This window comes from Engraulis encrasicolus, chromosome 18, assembly GCF_034702125.1.
Source record: "Engraulis encrasicolus isolate BLACKSEA-1 chromosome 18, IST_EnEncr_1.0, whole genome shotgun sequence".
In the NCBI taxonomy this organism is placed as follows: Eukaryota; Metazoa; Chordata; class Actinopteri; order Clupeiformes; family Engraulidae; genus Engraulis; species Engraulis encrasicolus.
Genome location: NC_085874.1, coordinates 53479803 through 53502302, shown reverse-complemented (window position 1 = coordinate 53502302; position 22500 = coordinate 53479803). Strand labels below are relative to the sequence as shown.

General features: G+C 41.1%; 1 protein-coding gene across 1 annotated transcript in view; it reads left to right on the top strand.

The window, feature by feature from the left end:
- LOC134468311 (protein NLRC3-like) overlaps positions 1-22500 on the top strand; it is a 130493-nt gene that overhangs the window by 102759 nt on the left and 5234 nt on the right. Inside the window, exon 6 of the mRNA XM_063222252.1 lies at positions 9043-9216. Coding sequence (XP_063078322.1) covers positions 9043-9216 — 174 coding nt within the window. The remainder of the gene's footprint in view (positions 1-9042; positions 9217-22500) is intronic.

The window sequence follows — 22500 nt, the reverse complement described above, 5'->3', positions numbered from 1 at the left end:
CAATGTTTAACGTCTGAAAAATACATGAAGTACATAATTATTTTGCTTCATCTTTGATGACTTTTCCTAAATATATGGGGTCAATGTGAAAAAAGTGAAATTTTCACAAAAATGTTTTCCCTAAGTGCTGTACACGTTTTGTTTACATCTGTGTTGCTTGGGGGTCAATTTGACCCCAGATTGTTTAAAGTGTATTAAACATAAATGGAACAACCATATTTTGGTAATACATTTTCCAATCTCTCTAGACAATGTAAAATATATAAACATAAGTTAGTTTGTGGAGTATGGCGTGCTCTTATCTAGATAGTTTGTTGGCTTCTTGGGTTTGGGTGCTCTTTAGTCCAAGGTATAGTACTTCCAGGATCAAAAATGAGAATAAATTCTCTGACTAATTCCCTGAAATTCTCTGATTCTAATTCTCTGACTAATTCCCTGAAGAAGGCACTCATGCCGCTACACGTGGGCCTTGTTTTTAATATATCCATGTAGGACTTGTCAGATTAATAAAGACATTTCAATTTGGAGTGCCTTAGTCCGAGAATTCATTCTCATTTTTTGATCCTGGATAAACATAAGTTACTTAGAACAGAACATTTCACTTTATTTAGGGCTCTGATAACTAAAAGTATATATGATGTGGACAAGGGCCAAAACTCATTCAAGGCAACTTTTGGGCAGTTGTTGCACATTTTCGCCTAGTCATGGATTAGTTTTTTTGTTGTGTGGGCTGTGTGTGGGGATGCTGGGGCTTATCTAAAGGGCTTTGTTATGTACCTAACAGAGCAACAGTAAATATCTGAGGCATAAACCGGTGCAAAAGTTTTTGCTTCTACTGATTTTGTAGACATTTAAGTGGCTGGGGTCAAAATGACCCCAAGGATCACGGATGTAACCTAAATCTGAGGATAACAGGAGGGTTAACTGTGATAAAGCTAAGACCAAAATTATTTTTGTTATTTTGTTCGTATATCAAATGACAAAAAATTCCCAGATGGATTTTAGGATATCTGCTTTCATGACTTGGGAAATCAAAATATATTATCATGAACTTTAAAACCCTATTTTCCGCCATGATTTCCAGGTAAAATGACCCATAAATCTGGCCGAGAACAATTTATCAATAAATCCAGCTGGGAATGTCTTCATATTAATGCTATGTGTGACACTGGAAAGTAATTTTGTGCCTAGGTTCAACACAGGCTGAGAAATGTGCACCTAAAAACGAAAAAACACTCATTTTGAGAAAACGGCATTTAAAGATTTTAATACATTCATACATCAAAAATATACTTGAACAAAAAATAAATGCTCAAGCTCTTAGTCATAACAGTTATGAATATTTAAAGATCATTTAAATAAGTCATTTAATAACATGACAGTCATAGAAAGCCAAAAACTGCTGTAACAGATTGGTTAATTACGGTATGGTGGTAACATTTTAACTTACACATATCACCATGAAAATTTTCCAGTTCATAGCTTATATCAAAATGATTAAAACATACATGTTTTGTGTAATCTATATTTAGGTAATTCATTGATTTGCATATACAGAACATTGGGCCTAAATGTCCATCCCGGTCCCATACACTCGCCTCCAAAAGAGTTGTCGCCTACCCATCTGTTTGGAATAACAGCTAATAACCTGACTTTCAATTAATCACTTGGCTTCAGAAGTCACTCATATGAAAGCTACAACCCTCTCGAATGAAAATGAATGTACAAAAATAAATGTCATGCACCAAAGAAAGATTGACCCTTTAATGACCACAGACAGGGCAGATTTTCACAAGACAAAAGTTTTGTCGCCTATCGAACATAATGTGAAAATGAGCAGATAAGTCACTTCAAAACACTTCAAATACGCAGATCGGGTGTCATACTTAATCACTGAATCACTCTCACCTCTCCAGAAAATCAACTTTGGCCTTAGGTGTATGTTTAGGGTCATTGTAATCAAGTCACCTGTTCTTGCTGGTGACTTTTCACTTTTCTTTCATTGTCCTCAAATTTTCTCTTTTTCTTTGCTTGGGGAGACAGGATGGCATTTGCTTTGGTTACCCTCAGCATGTCAACTTCCCTGATGGTGTTTAGGGTGATGGTTGACAGTTTTGCCATCACATTAAGGATGGCTGACGCACCCTCAATGAATGATGATATGGCCATTCTTACAGCCGCCTCCACTCTGTTTCTCCCCACAAACACTGTTTTTGGGCAGCGAGCCCGTATAACTGAATACTTGTAACTTGTTATGTACTCTCTATGACTTGTAATGGTCTCTATTTGCTAGATGCCAGTTTTTTTGTTTTTGCAACAGCCTATATGATAAAACTAAATTGGGATACTTCTGTCTCATGAAAAGTCCTGTGCACATCACTGGGCCAGTACATAGCCAAGGTCTATTTTTATTTGTTTTGTTTTGTTTGTTTGTTTGTTTTATACAACCTCACATGGTAACATTGAGGGTATGAAGTCAGAGATATCATCGCATGTTCTCAGTTGATGTGCACACCAGATAGACGTATATTATAATGCGCTTTTTTAGGGCGAAGGAACTGGAGAGACCCCTGATAGGCAGTCCTGCAACCAATTCTGCTGCTTTTAGGATTGTGTCTATGATTTTTTGCCGCTGAATTGAAAACGGAAAACTTTTTCAAAAGCATAACTTACCCCAACAATCTTATGCCATTTTGTTAGCCTACTGTTATGAATGTTTTTTGCATTCATGAATTTCTAGGCTTTTGATAAAAAAACTATTTATTTTAGCCTAATCTAATGTTATCTGTTGTTATGTTTACTACTAGTGGTGTAACATAGCCTACTTAGGCCTACCTGTCATAATAATGTGTAGGCCTACAGCCTACTTAATACAGTATGCTACATATTTATTATTACTAGGCCTACATTATTATCAGAGAGGATTTATTATCATGTACCATTATTTATTATCCTCTCTGTTATTATCATCAAGTCTGTAATCATTCATCTTTCTGTAGGCATAACCTTGGATACCTGTAGCCCTAACTCATTTGTCCTGTCGCTGGTACGTTTTCAAATGAAGGGAAGGGATCCCCATAACCTTGCTGATCTTTTTCAGCGCAGCATAACCCATGCCCAAATCGAGTGCCAAAAGCGCTGTGCGCAATTTTACATCAAAGGTGACATCCCCACAGGTCTCACTTTGCAGTCGTGTGGACGCATGTCGCCTGTAACCACCCTCTCCTTTACAACTGTTGCGCTCAGAAGCAGACTACTGCAAAAGCCCTGGTTGTTTGGATGACTGTTTATTGACAGATCCGATTCGGCATAGTTAGGACACAGATGATCATTATCATCTCCTTTAGACGAGAGACGGACCTGCTGGGTCTCGGACACCTCAGTTTGCGAACAACTTACGACCGCACGTGCTGTTCCCTGGATGATTTTGTGCCAATTCGGCCGGCTGATATATTATCACGGACCTTGCTAAACACAATTGTGTCTTTCTTTTTATAAACTGTTTCGTAGAACAAAGATATTTTGAAGTTCCCGCAGCAAGCTAAGACGGAAATGTCAAAAAGACAACACGTGAGGCACTGGGTGAATCAAGTTACCAGAAAAGCACTGCCAGCCAATGAATCTACTTTAGTCCTGTAAACCCCCCTTCGGAGAGTCAGGATTGGTTGCTGAAAAGAGAGGAAATGCCCATATTTGGATAACACAGCCTTTTGCCCGAAACTCAGTGCTTTAAAGGGGCATTCCACCGGTGGACAAATGAATATGTATTAAAAGTGGATCATATAATATAGTAGAATAGTAGTATACATTTTTAATGTGGTGCCTTCTTGGCCGAGAAAAGGCAGGAAAATTAGCCTGGTGAACCAGCGCCACCCGCTGGACGGCAAAATGTTTTGTCTACGGGTGGGTCTGGCCTCGCATAATGATTCAATGAAGCCAGAATGCCATGAATCTGGCAAACCAATTACAATGCAAAGATGTGTTTTGAATCAAAGCGGGCAGGGTTTTAAGGGAAGGTTGTTCTCATCAACAATCTTCGAATGTATTATGCATCGAGGCCAGACTAAATTAGACATCCACATTTAGTCTGGTTTATCAGGCTACCAGAAAATGACTTTTTAGTGCTTGTGGATTTGTGACAACAATCCCCATAATGCACTGCAATGCTCAAGTTCCACAGGCCACACCCAGTTATTTGGGACTCTACGCATCATCCCTCACTCAGCTTGCAGGCAGTGTTGCCAGATTGGGCTGTTTCCCGCCCCATTGGGCTGCTTAATATAGCCGTGTGCGAAAATGGCATTTAGCAGGGGAAAAAAAACAATTTTAGCCATAGAAATCAATAGAATTGGGCGGGATTTTGAGCTTCTAGGCGGGTTTCGACATTTTTTTTGGGCTGGAAATCATCAGCCTCATCTGTCAACCCTGCTTGCAGGTGCATCACAATGGGGCAGACATCACTGGAAAGGAGAAGCTGGAGCACACTGCAGCTTAGTTTTCAAAACTTTATTTTGTGCACACACGCTACCAACGTTTCAAATGATATCAAGACAGAGACACACATTTTAAGACTTAAAATTCACAGGTGATCCCACTTGGTTTGGCTCAAAGTTGGTCTCATCTCATTGCAGGTAATTGACCCCACCCCCCAAGATCAGGACAAGATTGTACACAATTAGACAGCTTGCCAACTTCCCAAAACAAAACAAAAAAGTGAAAAAACAATACACGAAGAACATTGTCAATAAAACCACAGCTACAATTATTACAAGACCACAGCCGCGATGCTGGAGCAATTTGTTACAGAAAGCAAGACATATTGAGTTCCTCATTTATGCCTTGAGACTCCACTGAATGTAGAGTATGAATCCAAAATGCTTTTCTACGAAGCCTCTCTGTCTAATTGTCTGCAATCCTGTCCTGGTGTTGGGGGGTGGGGTCAATTACCTGCAATGAGATGAGACCAATTTAGCCAAACCAAGTGGGATCACCTGTGAATGTCAAGTCTTGAAATGTGTGTCTCTCCCTTGCTATCATTTGACTCTGAAGAAGGTGTAACAACAACAAAACGTTGGTCAGGTGTGTCTACAAAATAAAGTCTTGAAAACTAAGCTGCAGTGTGCTCCAGTTTCTCCTTTCCAGCTATGCCAGTGACTTACTGGCAGTATTGCCAGATGAGGCTGATGATTTCCAGCCCAAAAAATGCTCAAAACCCGCCTGGAAGAACTAAATCCCGCCCAATTCTATTGATGTCTATGGGAAAGATTGGGCGAGTTTTCCTGCAAAATGCCATTTTTACCCGCAGACGGCCATCCCAAGCAGCCCAATTGGGCGGGAAACAGCCCAATCTGGCAACACTGCTTACTGGAGCCTCAATGCCAGTGATTTCAAAAGCACTGGGACACTGATCTGTGATAGGTCTGTTAGAGCATTAGGTCCAACCCCCTAGGGGCGGGGTTGAAAGGGTGGGAAAAAAAGGCTTGTAGTTTCAACAGAAATCCACCTCTCTTTCACTTCCTCCTACAATGAAGCAAAATGACGATTTTTACATCATTATAGGAGGAAGTGTTAAGAGATGAATGCGGATTTCTTCTTATCTCAGGGGGAATTGAGAGATTGTTGCAAGACCATTCAAAAGTATGACTGGGTGTCTAGCAATGGGAAACCTAATGCAAAATGGGTGGAGTGTCCCTTTAAAACCATACCAGACATGACAGGACGTGTCTCGCCTTAAAGCAATAAATAATCAGCATTGTTTTTTGAGTTCAGAAATGGAATCCTGCTGCCATGGCCGTAGCCAGCCATGTGAAGTAGGCGAGGTCCATGATGCGCGCGCCGAAATTTTATTATTAATATAAAATATAAATTAAAAATTAATTCATAAAATAAATAAATATAGGCTACACAGGCCTATATATAGGGCCCTCCTCTATGAATGTATAGGCCTAATGTGAAATAGTAAATATGTAGACATGTATAATAATAAATATGTTGTAGTTTTCAGCCAACTCAGCCTATTCCCTTTGAATGGCTATGCTTTGGTATCATGCCTCTTTTATTATAAACAGCATTCTCCCAGTCAGTAAAGCCCTTTGTAAGGAAACTAAAGCTTGACCCTGAAGTTGCACAATAAGCTACATCCTCAGATGGCAAGTTGCTCAGTCATTCATATTTTTCTCCCAATGAAATTACACTTCAGCTGTTTTCCTCCAAAGATACAGGGATAGCTATCTCTGTAGTGCAAACCACCTATTTAGGAGTAAACTTTTTTCTTCCTAGAGTCGCATGAAACGTTTTGTTTTTATTTAGTTGTTATAGTTTTTCACAAGCGCAGAAGACAAAAGTCTATCAACGAGAAAGAAAAGTAGCCTATCCTCCGCGCTCCTGAGCCATCTGATGCGTCACGGCTATGCAGACACAGTAGTCACGGGAGCCTCTTCAGGTGTGGATGTTTTACTGCGATTGACTCTGACGAAGACGTGGCAACGTCGATAGTCTTGTCACTTGTCCAAATTAACAGGAAAATATCCACACCTGAAGATGTTCCGGTGACCTCCTCTATCAGTGTTTATCACAGGCTTTCCAGTTTACAATCAATTACCTTTCACGGATATCCTGCTTTTACCTTTATGCAGCAGCTGATGCAGCAGCCGGCCTTCTTAAAATAATGACTCAAATGGCTTTTTAAGACACCATAGCCTACTTGTTACGCATGAGCTTATACAACGGTTGGCTTTCTGTTAGCGGAAATCTCACCAAGCGCGGGCTTTCTGATAGTGGAGATTTCACCAAGCGCGTGCTTAATGGGCGCGTTCGTGACGGCACATTACTGCGCAGGCTGCACATGCACACTTTGCCATTTCAATGCATTTTTCCAACCAGAAAGCATGGTAATTTTGCGTTGCGCAATGCTCTGTCACGAACGCGACCAAACACTTGCGATGTCGGCTGAGTTGCGTTCTCTCCCACGAGTCGCACCACTTGCGATATTAACCCTCCTGTTATCCTTGGGGTCTATTTGACCCCTTTCAATGTTTAACACCTGAAAAATACATGAAGTACATATTTCTTCTACCTCATCTTTGATGACTTTTCCTAAATAGATGGGATGAATGTGAAAAACGTGAAATTTCAGCAAAAATGTTTTCCCTAAGTGCTGTACACATTTAGGTTACATCCGTGTTCCTTGGGGTCAATTTGACCCCAATTGTTTCAAGTGTATAAAACATAAATGGAACATTCATATTTTGCAAATAAATGTTAAAATCTGTTTAGATAATGTGAAATACATGAAAATAAGCTATTCAGCCATGTTTCTTCTGAACATTTTGCTTTTGTTTGGGCCCTGATAACTAAAAATGCTAATGATATGGGGGAGGCCTAAAAGTAATTCACGGCAACATTTTGGACATTGGTGGCTAATACAGCATTGACATTTTGACAAAATACACCAACTGAACCTTGTTGTACCCAAAGCACCATCATGGCACCCACCACAGCAACACAGCCCCCCCCCCTCCTGTACCCTGGGAGATACTTTCCCACCCTTCCACTACTTACAAACACTAGTATAAGAAGGGTCACATATAGTCAGCATTGCTGTGCATGCTGTTCTGTGCCCAGCATACATAATTATAAGTGATGGTATATTTGAAGAGAAGCTTTATGATTGTGATCCAAATATTGAAATGGACTGTTCTGATGGTGACAAGCCATTGTACTTCTTTAGATGGAGACGATCTCAAGATTGTTTGCCATGTTGAGAGATATAATGGTGCTATTCTTCTCCTCATTTCAGTATTGTGTTCCAAATTGACATCTTTGTCTGCAGCCTTGGTTATAAACTGGTGCTACCTGACATAGAGAAGGCAGGAACAGCAACAGCTGTAACTTTTGTGAAGGACATACACATTGACATCCATACCACAAGTTCTCCAGTGGGCATATAGAAGTAAACATACAAGTTGCTAGCCCTGTTCCTTCAAACATTACCCCACAACCATGACCATGTAATATGTCTACAAGGAGCACATGCAAACCTTTTTTCCTTATGTGCACACTAATTCAAGCGTAGAAACAATGTAGAAAACAATGATTTTCTATGTTGTTCCCGAAACTCTTGGTTGGCAATGTATCCATGTTCTTACCTAACTATTATACTTGTGCTATAAATACACATTCAAACATTCAAAAAAATGAATGTTGGACTTAAAAAAACCTTCTGAATGTTTGGAAATATGTCTATTTCTTTTAGGGTCAAATTGACCGATATGGTAATAGATAGATAATATCCTTGATAATCAAATTTGTTTTTTCTTTTCAAATGTTATAAGTTATAGAAATTCATATTTAGGGAGTATATGGAGCCAATAAAATTAAAATAATATGTGTCCATCTGTTTTTAGACCAATTAATGACATTTTATTGCTATTTTTTCTAATTTTCGCCTAGTCATGGATTAGATTTTTTGGTGTGTAGGCTATGTGTGGGGGTGCTAGGGTATATTGAAAGGACGTTTTATGTCACCAACAGAGCAATAATACATATCTGAGACATAAACATGTGCCAAAGTGTTGTTTCATACTGATTTTGTAGACATTTAAGTGGTTGGGGTCAAATTGACCCCAAGGATCACGGATGTTCCAAAATTTGAGGGTAACAGGAGGGTTAATAATCTTGTTTACTCTCAAAAACAGAACACANAGGCAAAACTANAACACACAGCACATGGAGGTTAACCACAGTTTGCAAAGGACGCTTCACAAAGGTTTATAGATGTTTTTTTGTGTTTCAGTTGGTCATATTTGCCGTTAAAATAATAGGCCTAATAATATATTTTTTAAAAACCTCTCACGATAGACGAGGTCCGGACCTCGCTAGCCTCAAATGTAACTACGGCCATGCCTGCTACACGCTCCCAGACCTCCATGTGTGTTGAGCAACACCAGGGGGATCCAGAGCTCAATTACACAGAATTCTGGTTGGAACCAGGTTAGAGGTAAGTGTATGTAATAATCAGATGTGTCATTATGTTTCCTCCAGGCTGCGGTATTGTTCCCTCACAGAGAAGAGTTGTGCTGCAATAGCTGCTGCTGCCAGATCAACCTCCTGCAGTTTGAAGAGTCTACTAGTCAGTGGGAATAGTATTCTTGATGAAGGAGTTCAGCATCTCTCAGACCTTTTCAAGAATCCTCAGTGCAAACTGGAGACACTAGAGTGAGTGTCAACACACAACAACAGACCTGTAAGGGGTGCCACTGATGGGGTTTGGGGTGTCTGTTAGGTCACATGAGTAGTGAAGCTCTTTCTGTTTTTTTTGGGGGGGTGAGGAATTCCAGGAACTAAACTTTTTTTTACTTTGATGTGTGTAATATGTCAAGAGATGTACCTATCTGTGTGTTCTTCTGAGTGTCTGCCTGCAGTGTGTGTGTGTGTGTGTGTGTGTGTGTGTGTGTGTGTGTGTGTGTGTGTGTGTGTGTGTGTGTGTGTGTGTGTGTGTGTGTGTGCGTGCGTGCGTGCGTGCGTGCGTGCATGCAAAAATGTGCATTTGTAACTTTGGGGATGTGCTTGGTTACAAAACAAGTCACTGACTTCCTCCCTACTTGACGCAAAACAGTCTGGCTTCAAAAGTGGCCACTCTAATGAAACTGCCTTACAGTCAGTAACAGATGCTTTAAGGGCTGCAAAAGCACCTTATTGGACCTATCTGCTGCCTTCAACACGGTCTACCATGACATACATCTTACTACACTATCAAACATGGGCATCACAGGCACAGCTTAACCCTTCTGTTGTGTTCGGGTCATTTTTGACCCGTTTTCAAGTTCAAGTGTAAAAAACCACACTTTCCTTTATTGTCCTAGAACGAGAATTCATCAAATCCTCAGTCACAATCATTTCAACAGAAAAACAATGTTTTATCATTTTAGTAAATTTTAAAGGTCTAAAAAAAAGTCACATCTGTGGTGTTGGGGTCAAAATTGACCTGGTATAGATTGCTGGTTGTTTTATGCATTTCTGAAAGGCTGTTGGTTGCCCTTTGTCCTCAGTTTGGTGATTCATGGTGAGGAAAATATATTTTTTGCCTTATTTTTTTCCCCCAGCTTTTTCATATAATAAATCCAAGATGGCCGCCAGACAGTCCCATACACTACAATGTGTCATATCTCCATTTTTGCTATTTTTTTAAAAAAAATAAGTTTTTGCGCATTATTTTGTCCTAAAAACGTATCAAAAATTCATAATGGCACCCAAACATGCAGAACTGGCCTTACACTTTCCTTAGAGTTGATTTGGCAATAAGATAATGGTCCATGTTCATAGCATAGTGGATTCAGATGAATAGTGTGACTTTTTTCATGTTCATTGAGGTGTTAATTTCCTATATCTTTGCATTAGATTGGCGGAATAACTGAGACTCTGATAGAATTGTTATTTTGTACATTCACACACTAAAATCATATAAATATTGAAAAACACCAAGTCCACATATTTAACCCTTTAAGCGCCAAAGTCGCAGAATTGCGACGGTACGTCATCATGAACAAAAGCGCATGTAGATCAAACCAGCGGTCTTAATAGTGTTCATCCTCCCTACCAGTAGTTGGCAGACATGCTACCCTTTCAAACAAGACTACGATTGCGTCATTTTGTAGTTCACAGAGTCTTTGGTGAAGCAGTAAAAGACGCGACCTGTGACGCGACTACAAAATGCGGAAGTAGCCACTTTGCGTCTTTGACTCGAAGCGTGCGAGTTGGTTTTGTGTTGTTATCAGTGAACTATCAGCGAGCTATTTCATCATGGCTAGTGAGAAGTTGAATCGTGATGAAGTTCTGAGCATGTTATTTGCCTATTCTGACTCCGAAGGACAGTTTTTATCTCACGAAGGGGATAATGATCGGACGAGCACTCTTTGTTTACCGTGGCGAAACTTCCGAAGGCAGTGATGCCGACATGCGAAGCAAGGATGTTCTCTAAGCACACACACACATTGAAACTCATTCGGTGACTTTATCCGATCTCAAGTGAGTCGGTGGTAGTGGCGAATGCAATCATGGTATCCATACAGGTATTGGTGGAGGAATTAGGGGTGAGAGAAGTGGGTCTGGTAATGTTAGCTTGGGCTCCCTCCATTCAGCCCCCGGTGATGCGGGTAGCCACCTATCCGGACGCAAACGCAATAATCCTGGGATCAGACAAACACTGTTCACCAAGCAGCACACACGCACTCATTCTGTCCCTCTTTCTGACTTCTACTGGGTGGATGGCAGCGGCGAACGTGCCATATCTCCGCATGGAGAGGTTTTGGTAATAGAACGCACGGTGAAGAGAAGACGCATAGGCAACCCTAAAACATGAATGTTTTAGACTCGTTGTTGACAATCAGACTGGTCACAGTGTTTTGACTGTCTTTGTAAGAGTTATAAATCAGTAAAACAGCAAATAAAGACGAAAGAGGTGGCGATATATTTCTCTCAAACGGGGGAGAGGGTGGAAGGGCGCTGCGCTCTCCACGCGAGGGGGCGGGGATTGTGTTCCTGATCGGCTTCAGGTGTCAGGCTATAACGTAGCCTAATTACGTTGGACACAATACTATGGATATAATACTTGTGATTTCATACCCATTATGTTGACAGTTTGCCCATTAGTTTTGTGAAATGTAAGTGACAAACTGTAGAAGTCACTGAGCTAGACTGTGCCATGATCAACCATTTTACTGCCTATACAGCGCCTGCTCCAAAGGCCATAGTAGGCTATACAGATGTAAAAATAGGCATAAATATGAATTGAATATGTGTGTGCTGACCCTTTCTGTGAAAGTTTCACAAGCTAAAAAGGTACAGGTTACAGATACAAACATGTTCGGCCCTCCAGGCAAAAGTAGTAATTGTTGCATTATATATTTCAATATTATTGCATTATATTAGGCCTATTGCAATATTACAATATATACTATATATATTCTGCCTAAAACTACTTATTTCCTTGACCATAGTGTATGTGCACTACGTGATAGTAATGGAATGTCAAATATTGCTAAATAAATTCAATAATCTATTGAAAATTATCAATATTTTCCAAAAATTATTAAAAATTCAAAATGGCCGCCACCATATGACGTCATAATATGCAAATTAGGTATGCATATTTACTCCCAAAATAATCTTTGGGTCATCCCCAATATTTGTCTAATTGACAGTCAAGCTCTATCTGTTACCAGTGTCAAGCCACAGTCATTTGAATTTATCATGCCAACATTCAGCTTTTTTGAAAAATATTGCATTATATTAGGCCTATTGCAATATTACAATATATACTATATATATTCTGCCTAAAACTACTTATTTCCTTGACCATAGTGTATGTGCACTACGTGATAGTAATGGAATGTCAAATATTGCTAAATAAATTCAATAATCTATTGAAAATTATCAATATTTTCCAAAAATTATTACATATTCAAAATGGCCGCCACCATATGACGTCATAATATGCAAATTAGGTATGCATATTTACTCCCAAAATAATCTTGGGGTCATCCCCAATATTTGTCTAATTGACAATCAAGCTCTATCTGTTACCAGTGTCAAGCCACAGTCATTTGAATTTATCATGCCAACATTCAGCTTTTTTGAAAAATAAATTGTGGCGCTTAAAGGGTTAACCCTTGTCTTGTGTTCAAAAGCTGCATACACCTGTGGTGTTCGGGTCATTTTTGACACGTGATAGCAAAACTCAGCTATAAAATACCTAAAATTACTAGTTCTCATCAAATATTGTTTTTCACCTCATAGCTAACTTGGTATGTATTCATATCCATGGAAATACTAGTTTATTTATTAACCTTTTTGACTTAACAGGTGTGTTGTCCTCACTGCAGTGTATGAACTGAAGCTATCCAACCAGTTAAACTCTGATGCAATAACCAGGAGTCTGTTCTGTAGTTAACATTTCACTGTTGTTTATCTGAAGAATCCAGCATTACATGGCAGAGTGAAAACTGTAACAAAACAAAGTTGGACTGTTTTTAACATAAAGCTCAGCTTCACATGAAGTCTCATGAAGTCTCATTGTAAATACATGTAAATAAAAACGATCTTTTTAACCTATTTATTACATTCTCTTCCTAACATAAACTTAACTTAAACTATCAATATTTCAATTTAGCAAGGCATTCACTTACGACTTTGCTTCTAGCATCGTTCACGGAGGAAATTCTTTGAAGTAGAAACCAATTTCAGTAGACAGGAACTGAACGTGAAGTAACTGATGACAAGACAGGAAGTGGTAAAGAAAATACAGGAAACGGTATCAAAATAAAAGTGCTATTCTTTCTCAAAGTGTCAATATAAAAGTTTCACTACATACATCGCCCTAATGGCGACACACTCCCCGCCTGACCACTGTGAGGTCACCACAATAAACATTAAACTCAAACAAGAATCACATCTGAAGCATCAGTCCTTACGGAGAAGCAAAACAGTTTCGGTAACTGGTCTAAGGTAAGTCTTTGATTGTCCTCGGTTTGCTGTCCTTAATTCCACCTTACGGACTCTTCCATCTGTTCCAGGAATAGCCTTTGTGACCACTGCCAAAGGCCAGTTGTTGCGGGCAGCTTGGTTGTCTTTGAGGAGGACGATGTCACCGTCTTGCAGGTTCTGGTGGGACCTTGTCCATTTCTTGCGACTTTGTAGGGTTGACAGGTACGCTTGTCTCCAACGGTTCCAGAATACGTTGGATGAGGCTTGTACTTGTCGCCACTGCTTAGTGAGGAGATCCATTCAGAATTGCGGTCACTTCTGCCATTAGAGTGCACAGAACTTCATGAGTAAGACGAGTGCTGTGGTCACGGAGCATCGAATCCAGGATTCCATGTGTGAGGCATGGGGCGGGTTAAACACCCAGGAGCATCCTTGTTGGTGCAGGTATCTCTGCACTGTGCTGTCTGGTTGATCTGCACTCAGCTCAAGTTCTTTACAGGCCCCAATGAAATTTGTGCCGCAGTCTGACCTCAGTTGTTTGGCTGGTCCTCTGATGGCAAAGAAACGCCTCAACGCGTTTATGCAGCTTGAGGTGTCCATTGAGGTAATCAGCTCGATGTGAACTGCTCTGGAGCTCATGCAGCAGAATAGGATGGCCCAGCACTTGCTCTCAGGTTGCGTCCCTCTGGTGCGTCTGGTGGAGACGTGCCAGGGCCCGAAAACATCTAGGCCCACATACGTGAAGGGAGGGCAGGTTGTGAGGCGCTCTGTGGGCAAATCTGCCATTTGTTGTTCCTGCATCCTTCCTCTAAGTTTGCGACAAGTGATGCACTTGTGAATTGTTGAGTTCACAAGCCGCTTGCCTCCCAGGATCCAGAGTCCAGCAGCTCGTACAGCTCCTTCTGTTAGATGACGGCCCTGATGCTCTACTTGAGCATGATGGTATCTGGTAAGTAGCAAGGACACGTGGTGTTCTTTTGGGAGAATGACCGGATTCTTTTGTTCGATGGACACATCCGCATTCTTCAGTCTGCCTCCAATGCAGAGGAGGTCACCCTGTAAGATCGGGTTGAGGGAGCGTAGGCAGCTGCTTAATGGAACTTGCATTCCTCTCTCCAGAGCTTCAAATTCCTTCACAAATGTGTTCCTCTGAACAGCTCTGATGATGACTTCTCTTGCCTGGGAAAGCTCATCCACTGAGTGAGGTAAGTCACAATGATGCCAACCCTTACACTTGCCTGTCGGAGCCTTGCAGGATTTTGCTATATGGATCAGGAGTGCGATGGCGCGTTGGAGAGTGCCGAACGTGGAGAACCTTTCAAAGCGTTCTGTGCTGAGAACTTCCCCTTGCAGATTGGTGAGGAAGCTTTTCACAATTGGACGGACCTCTCCATCTGACTCCGGTGAGACTAAGTCGAATGACTGAGCTGGGTCTGGCTGAATGGACGGTTTGCGCAGGAAGGTTGGTCCCTTGAACCACATCGTCTGTGTGAGGCGTGCTGCTGGAACCGACCGTGATGCCAGGTCAGCTGGATTGTCTTCTGTGTTCACGTAGTACCATTGTTCAGGAATGGTGGATTGGCATATACGCTGGACACGATTGTGGACATACACATAGAACCGTCTGGATTGGTTGTAAATGTATCCAAGGACAACTTTGCTATCAGTGTAGAACTTGGTGGCATCCAGCTTTAGATCCAATTCATCCTGAATCAACTCAGCCATTTCCACAGCTAAGACTGCTGCACACAGTTCAAGTCTTGGAATGGTTGGGTCTGATTTAGGGGCAAGTTTGGCTTTTGCCATGACAAATCCAACGTCCACTGTGTCTCCTTTGATGGCTTTCAAGTAGGCCACGGCACCAATAGCCTTCACAGATGCGTCGCTGAAGACGTGGAGTTCTACTCGCTCAGCATTGGTTGGACAGATGCCTGTGTACATCCTTGGTATGTGAAAGTGCCTTAAGTCTTGAAGCGAGTTTCTCCAAGACTCCCACTTGCCTAACTGATCTTCAGGCAATGGGGTGTCCCACTCCGATGTCTCAGAATTCAACTCTCTGAGAAGGTCCCTGCCTTGGATCGTAACTGGAGCCAGAAACCCTAAAGGGTCAAAGACACTGTTCACCATGGAAACAACCCCTCGACGGGTGAATGGTTTGGTGTCGGTTGACACAGAGAAGGTGAATGTGTCGCTTGCTATTTCCCACAGGAGCCCCAAGCTGCGTTGGGTGGGTGACTCATCTCCGCTGAGGTCTACATCCTTCTTGGCTTGTATGCAGTCCTCGGTTGGGAAGGCTTCCAAGACAGCCTGACTGTTTGAGGCAAATTTGTGGAGCCTCAGGTTAGATTCTGCAAGTGAGGCTTGAGTCCTACGGAGCAGCCCAATAGCCTCTGCATCAGTTGGAACAGAACAGAGGCCGTCGTCAACATAAAAGTGCCGTTCGACAAAGTTGACAGTGTCTGCTCCATACTTCTCTGCGCCATACCTGATGGCTCTTCTGAGCCCATAGATTGCCACTGCAGGAGACGGGCTGTTTCCAAAAACATGAACTTTCATTCTGAAGTCAATGACCTCGTTGGCTACGTTGTTGTCTTTGAACCATAGGAATCGCAGGTAGTTTCTGTGCTCTTCGGCCACAAGGAAGCAATAGAACATTTGTTGAATATCCGCCATCACAGCGACCTTGTCTTTTCGGAACCGCATGAGCACTCCTAAAAGGGTGTTGTTCAGATCTGGTCCTGTCAAGAGGACATTGTTCAAGGAGATTCCAGACTGTTGGGCACTTGAATCAAACACAACCCTGATTTGATCAGGTTTCTGTGGATGATACACTGCAAAGCTTGGTAAATACCAGCGCTCTTCTTCTCTTAGCGCTGGTGCCACCTCAGCATGGTTGTTTTTCAGCAGTTTGCCCATGAATTCCAGGTATTGCTTTTGCATTTCTGGCTTTCTTCTGAATTGGCGTTGGAGTGATTCAAATCGTTTGAGTGCTTGCTCACGGTTGTTGGGAAGCTGTTGCCTTGGTTGTCTGAACGGCAATGGAGCAACCCAGCTGTGTGAATCGTTCCTGTAGACTTCTTTGTCCATCATTTTTAGGAAGGTTTCATCTTCAATCGAAGGTGCTAGCTTATTATCCTGTTCAGTGCGGTCAAACACATGTTGACCCAGACTGTCTTCTTTGGCTCTGGGTGGTAAGGTGCTGTTGTGAAGTTCCTCTTTAACCCTCAAGCGACCGGCCTGTTTTTGCGACTAATCTGACCGAGCGGGGTCATTTATGACCCCAAGGAGTTTATATAGAAATACCACTATATAAATTATTTTTTGGGGCTCATTCAAATTTATTTACATCTTGCACATACTTGTCCCTCGTCTAAAGCAAAAAAAAAAAAAAAAGAATTTGAACATTTTATTGTTTTACTAAAAATTAGTCAAACTTACATACGTATATGCTAATTATGATGTATGCCCTCATTTGCATATGTAAACATCAAAATACAAAAAACATCCAATACATTTTTTTCTTCTCTCATCATCAGTAATCAACTGAGAAAGTTTCATGGTGATATCTATGATTTACATTTTTTAGCCTATCCACTTGTAGTAGTCTTACCACAATAATACAGTATATTTATGCTAATTATGAAAATTGCTCAAAGTGAAACTTTGGGAAACCAAGCTAAATTCTATCCATTAGGCCCATAGATGATATTTCTGCAATAAAACTGGAGGGTATTCAACATTTCTGGGTTCATGAAATTGCAAGATCAGAGAATATGGTATTTACATAGACAAAACCATGTCTCAAATATATAACCTTATGCACACTCAAATTTTCTCTGAAACTTTTTCTGGACATTGTAGCTGTGAAAAGGTGTCTTCCATATGTATTAGAGCAAAGAAATAATTCAACTGATGCTTCAGCCTTTGTATAGCCATATAATAAGGAAAATTCTAAAAACGCCATTGATTTCTACACTGATGACTTGTTTCCTCCCTCTTTGTTCATCAGGATGACTTCCATTTCATATTCTCATCATGTGTCTAGGACCACTGTGCCATTATATCAACAAATATGGAGCAATAACAGAGGAAATGTTACCTGGGTGCCCTCACAATATGCTTTGTTGGCTATCGCAGGGGTGCCCTATTTATTTATATAATATATTATATTTTAATACTATAAATGTTTATATTATGAATATTTTAGGTCTGCTGACCATGGCCTGCCCCAAGACACAAAATACAAAAACCAGAGTTTGAAAATTACAACAACAATGGACATTATAATGTTGAGTATCTCATGGATCCTCTCGGGGTCATAAATGACCCCAGAGGTGTTTTGATTATAAATCCCATATAGATGGTCCAAATCTCACAAAAATCATTCTCCGCATGCACAACATATGTATTGACAAACTCCTAGAAGGACAAGTTTTTCTGATGAAAATTGCAGAAATGGTGTATGGAAATATGTGCCCGGGGTCATAAATGACCCCAGTCGGTCGCTTTAGGGTTAATGCGCAGATGGCTTGTGCATGGCTGAAAGAGTGAGGGCCGATGACAGTCGACCATGGTCGTCCGGAAGGAACTGACATTTGGCTTGTGTGTGTTCCCTAGGCAAACTTCTCCTACCAGCACCCAGCCCAAGTCAGGGCGCTGCGCAAAAGGTGCATTGGCAGGGCCATTTATTTGTTCCTGTACTTTGTGTGCTCTGATTGTGTCTCTCCCTAGTAGCAGGAGGATCTCAGCTGTGTGGTCGAGCTCTGGGATGTGTTCTGCTACTTTTGACAGGTGAGGCTGATGAAGAGCAGCATTTGGTGTGGGAATTTCGGACCTATTATCAGGTAAGTCATTGCACTCAGTGAGTGGTGGTAAGGGGATCGTAACTTTTCCATCGAGGGACTGCACGATAAAATCTGATGCCCTTCTGCCTGAAGTTTCCACTAGGCCTGAACATGTTTTCAGTTGGTAAGGATATGGCTTAGTGTGAATGTTAAACTTGTCAAAGAAACTGGACTTAGCCAACGACCTGTTGCTTTGGTCGTCTAACACGACGTAGGCCTTGATGGCTTTGTCTGGGTGGTCTTTATGGTACACTCTTGCCAGACATATCTTGGAGCATGACCGTCCAACTTGTCCTATGCCGCATACTGCTGTGCAGCTTGAGCTGATCTCACTGGTGTCGTGTACCGCTTCTCCCTCCCCGCCATGCTGTGGCGAGGTCAGAGGAGTTGTAGGTAGCGGTGCTGGTCCAGGGTGCATCGCTGAGACATGTTGGGTGCTGTCACACTGTGAATAATTTCACATTATCACTTTAACAATTTCACTGTATTACCTTATCAAATTTACCTGAAAGAACACACAGGAAACAGAGGTAGCATTTAAAATCTGCGAGCAGCTCGGGGGTCTCGCACTCACAGGAAATGGTTACATGGTTTCTTGCGAGCCCGAGTCTACCAACAGTGGGCTAGGCCTTTATTATCTCATTCTAACAAGTAATTTTCCTATCATGCATATGTAAAACATAATATGATGAACATATATGGTCGCGTCTTCCCCCGGTTCCGTGATGAGCTCTTAGTGGCGACTGGCCTGTGACGGATAGCTTTTACCAGCCTAAACAGGTCAAAGTTCAACTCCAAACAGGACGAGCAAGGCAGAGATGTTTTCCTTGTGGACCAGAGATGTCACATAACTCAGAGCAAAGGAGAGGGAGAGAGAGAGAAAGAGAGAAAGAAAGAGACAGAGAGAGAGAATAACATAGGAGAAAACTCTAACTAAAGGTTACACTTTTATCACATTGTATATTTTCAATAATACATGTATAAAGTTATTAACACACACTCAGAACACTTCACAATTGTAGTGCAATCCCTTGCCATATGGTTGGTGGAACTACAGCACCTGAAGCAGATTCCGTTTTCTTTCAGAAATACCTTCCTATCATCCAGAGTTTCAGCTCTGAAGGCTTTGCACTTCTTCAGTGGGTGGGGTTTTGCATGTATTGGGCAGATGTTACTCGGATCCCTGGAGACATTTGCCTCTGTAGGAGAGACATTGATCTTGTGAACTGCAATGGGTTTCTGGATGGTTTTAGGAAAGGCACTTTCAGCTCTGACAGACGATGTTGTAGCGGTATTTAAAAAGGCAAAGCTGGGGTCATTTCTTTTCTTGGCCTCATAGGATATGAATTTTGTGAAGTAATCAAACGGTGGGAACCGTCCTTTATTTGTTTCTTTATACTTGGAGCCGGCGGAGATCCATTTTTCCTGGAGTCCATATGGCAGCTTGGTCATTAACCCTCTCCTATGGGGTTGCCATATGGCAACCGTAAACTTTTTCCAGTTTTTCTAATAGAGGGTGCACTATAACCTGTTTATTTATACTTATTTGTGATAAGACAGCCTTTTACTTTGAAACCAAAAAAACTTTTCAGGTCAAATGATTAAGAAATAAACACAGGAAGCCCTTTTTCATCACCTACTTTGGTATGTGGAGGTCATCGCTCAAGGCCTCCATAAACCAAGGTATTACTAACATTTCAGCCCAAAATATTGGTTATAAAAAAATAAAAACACTATCTATAATATGTAAACTGTTATTTTTCATCATTAAAACAACTTTAGATGCAAAGGTTTTTTTGTAAAATGGCAAAATGATATGGTTGCCATATGGCAACTACATGCAGTTATGGAACAACGTTGTTGGCCATTCACCCCAATCAACCCCATTGGAATGACTTAGAATAAGATTAGTATGAGGCTATTTTTTTACAGGTATTTCTTGTCATTTTTGTGCCAAATTAATCATTTGTGCTTATATTTGTAATTTTAGACATGTTTAATGTGAAAATGTATTGTAAATGTTTGCAAATAAGTGTAAACAACCTTTTCTGAAGCTTTTATGTAAATGTCTATGGGCCGTATTGTAGACCATATTTTGCTATTTTACAGAAAATATTTTCACTAAATACTAAAAATATGAATTTTAATTTATGTCATTTAATGAGTTTTAACATTTGGAAAGTAATATATTGAAGATTTATGAAGGGAAAATTCTCGTTTTAAGGAAAAACCTGATTTTACACAAGATTCCACGACTGCATGAAGTTGCCATATGGCAACCATTAGCTAAAAACTTAATTTAAAATAAAAATAAAAAAAATGTTTTGGAAATCTATTATTTAACTCATTTTAACACTAAAAAAGCACTGAAACATTTTTTACACTGTAAAAATAATAATTCATGCAGTAGAGGGCTATAGGCTCAATTCCACACGTTGTGTCCAGGTAGGACAGGCCTGGTAAGTAACCATCCTCCTTAGCACACTGTACCTCCATAAGCAGGTCAGCCAGCTCTTGTAGCTTCAGATTTTCCTTGGCTGAGACTCTGGGAAACGCGTCCAGTCGGGTGAAGAGGGCCTTTTCGATCACCCCTGGGGCTGCATAACACTCTTGGAGACGTTCCCAGGCTTTCACCAGCGCTGTTTGTGGTTTTGCTATGTGCACTGCACGGAGCCGTTTCACCTGGTTGCTGGATTCTTTACCAAGCCATCATGTCATCAAGTCCAATTCCTCAGTGGCTGTGAGACCAAGTCCTTGAGTGGCATGTTTGTATGAGGATATCCAAGCACGATAATTTTCAGGTTTATCATCAAACTCATACAAACTTGTGTTCACTAGGTCACGCCGAGCTAAATATTGTGCCAGGTTTTGGGTTGCAGGCACACTTTGAGTATTTGTCTGCTGGGGGGTGAAGGATGGAGCCCCAATATTCAAGTCACTGATATGCGAGGTGAGACTCTTGGGAATAATCTCAGGCCCGTCTGTGGTAAATGGATTCTGGCTGATTGACTGTTCGGCTGCTGGTGGCGCATAGTCAAAGTCATAGTCTGGAAAATCCACATTGTTTGTGCAGTCATGTGAAGACACAGGTGGCTGGTGGTGTGAAACAAAGGGGTTGTTCGGGCTGTAACTGAGAGTGGCATTGATGGTTGGCTGTGTTGGTGGTGGACTAGCCCTCCTGGCTGTTTGTTGGACAGGGTTAGTGGAATGGAAGTGAGTTTGGATGTATTCGCTTGTTCGTTCAAGTTTACTTTGTTCTGTTGAATTTGTTTCATCTAGCACAATGTAATTGTTGCTCTCTGTAACCGCTGACTCCCAGACAGCTGCTACGGCTTCAGCTTCTGCTGCTTCACAGCAGGTGGCTAGTGTCTCAATTTCAGTCTCTTTTTTAACTTTCTCTATCTTAGCTTTGGCCTCTTGCTGAGCATATTCGGCACGCACTTTTGCAGCTGCTGCTTTTGCTCGTGCACGAAATAAAGCATTGGTTGATGAGGCAGATGAATGAAAGCTGCTCCCACTCCTGCTTGATTTATTAGATCTACTTTCCATCTTGACTCGAAGTTCAATGCTAATTTCTCAGTCTTTTCACTGTGTTGTCCTCACTGCAGTGTATGAACTGAAGCTATCCAACCAGTTAAACTCTGATGCAATAACCAGGAGTCTGTTCTGTAGTTAACATTTCACTGTTGTTTATCTGAAGAATCCAGCATTACATGGCAGAGTGAAAACTGTAACAAAACAAAGTTGGACTGTTTTTAACATAAAGCTCAGCTTCACATGAAGTCTCATGAAGTCTCATTGTAAATACTAGGGCTGTCATTTTAACACGTTAATTAGATTAATTAAAACACGTTGTAAAAATTAATGGCATTAATTATTTATGGGTAGAGCTACACCAAAAGCGCGATGACGTGGCAACTGAATTCACTCACTCACGCCGTGATAAATACAAGCTGTCCGTCAACTTCTAAAGCTAAAATACAATAAATACAACAAATACAGACACTTTTCTGTCTTTTTTCATGAACAAAAGCATATGTTTGTATTTGATTATTTTTGAATTATTACGAGATGTGCCAGACGCTGCGTTGCTGCGAACAGCTGTTCAGTTAAAAAATAGATGTGGACCAACGACGTTTTCCTCCAATTAACACAAGCAATCTCTACAGCTTAA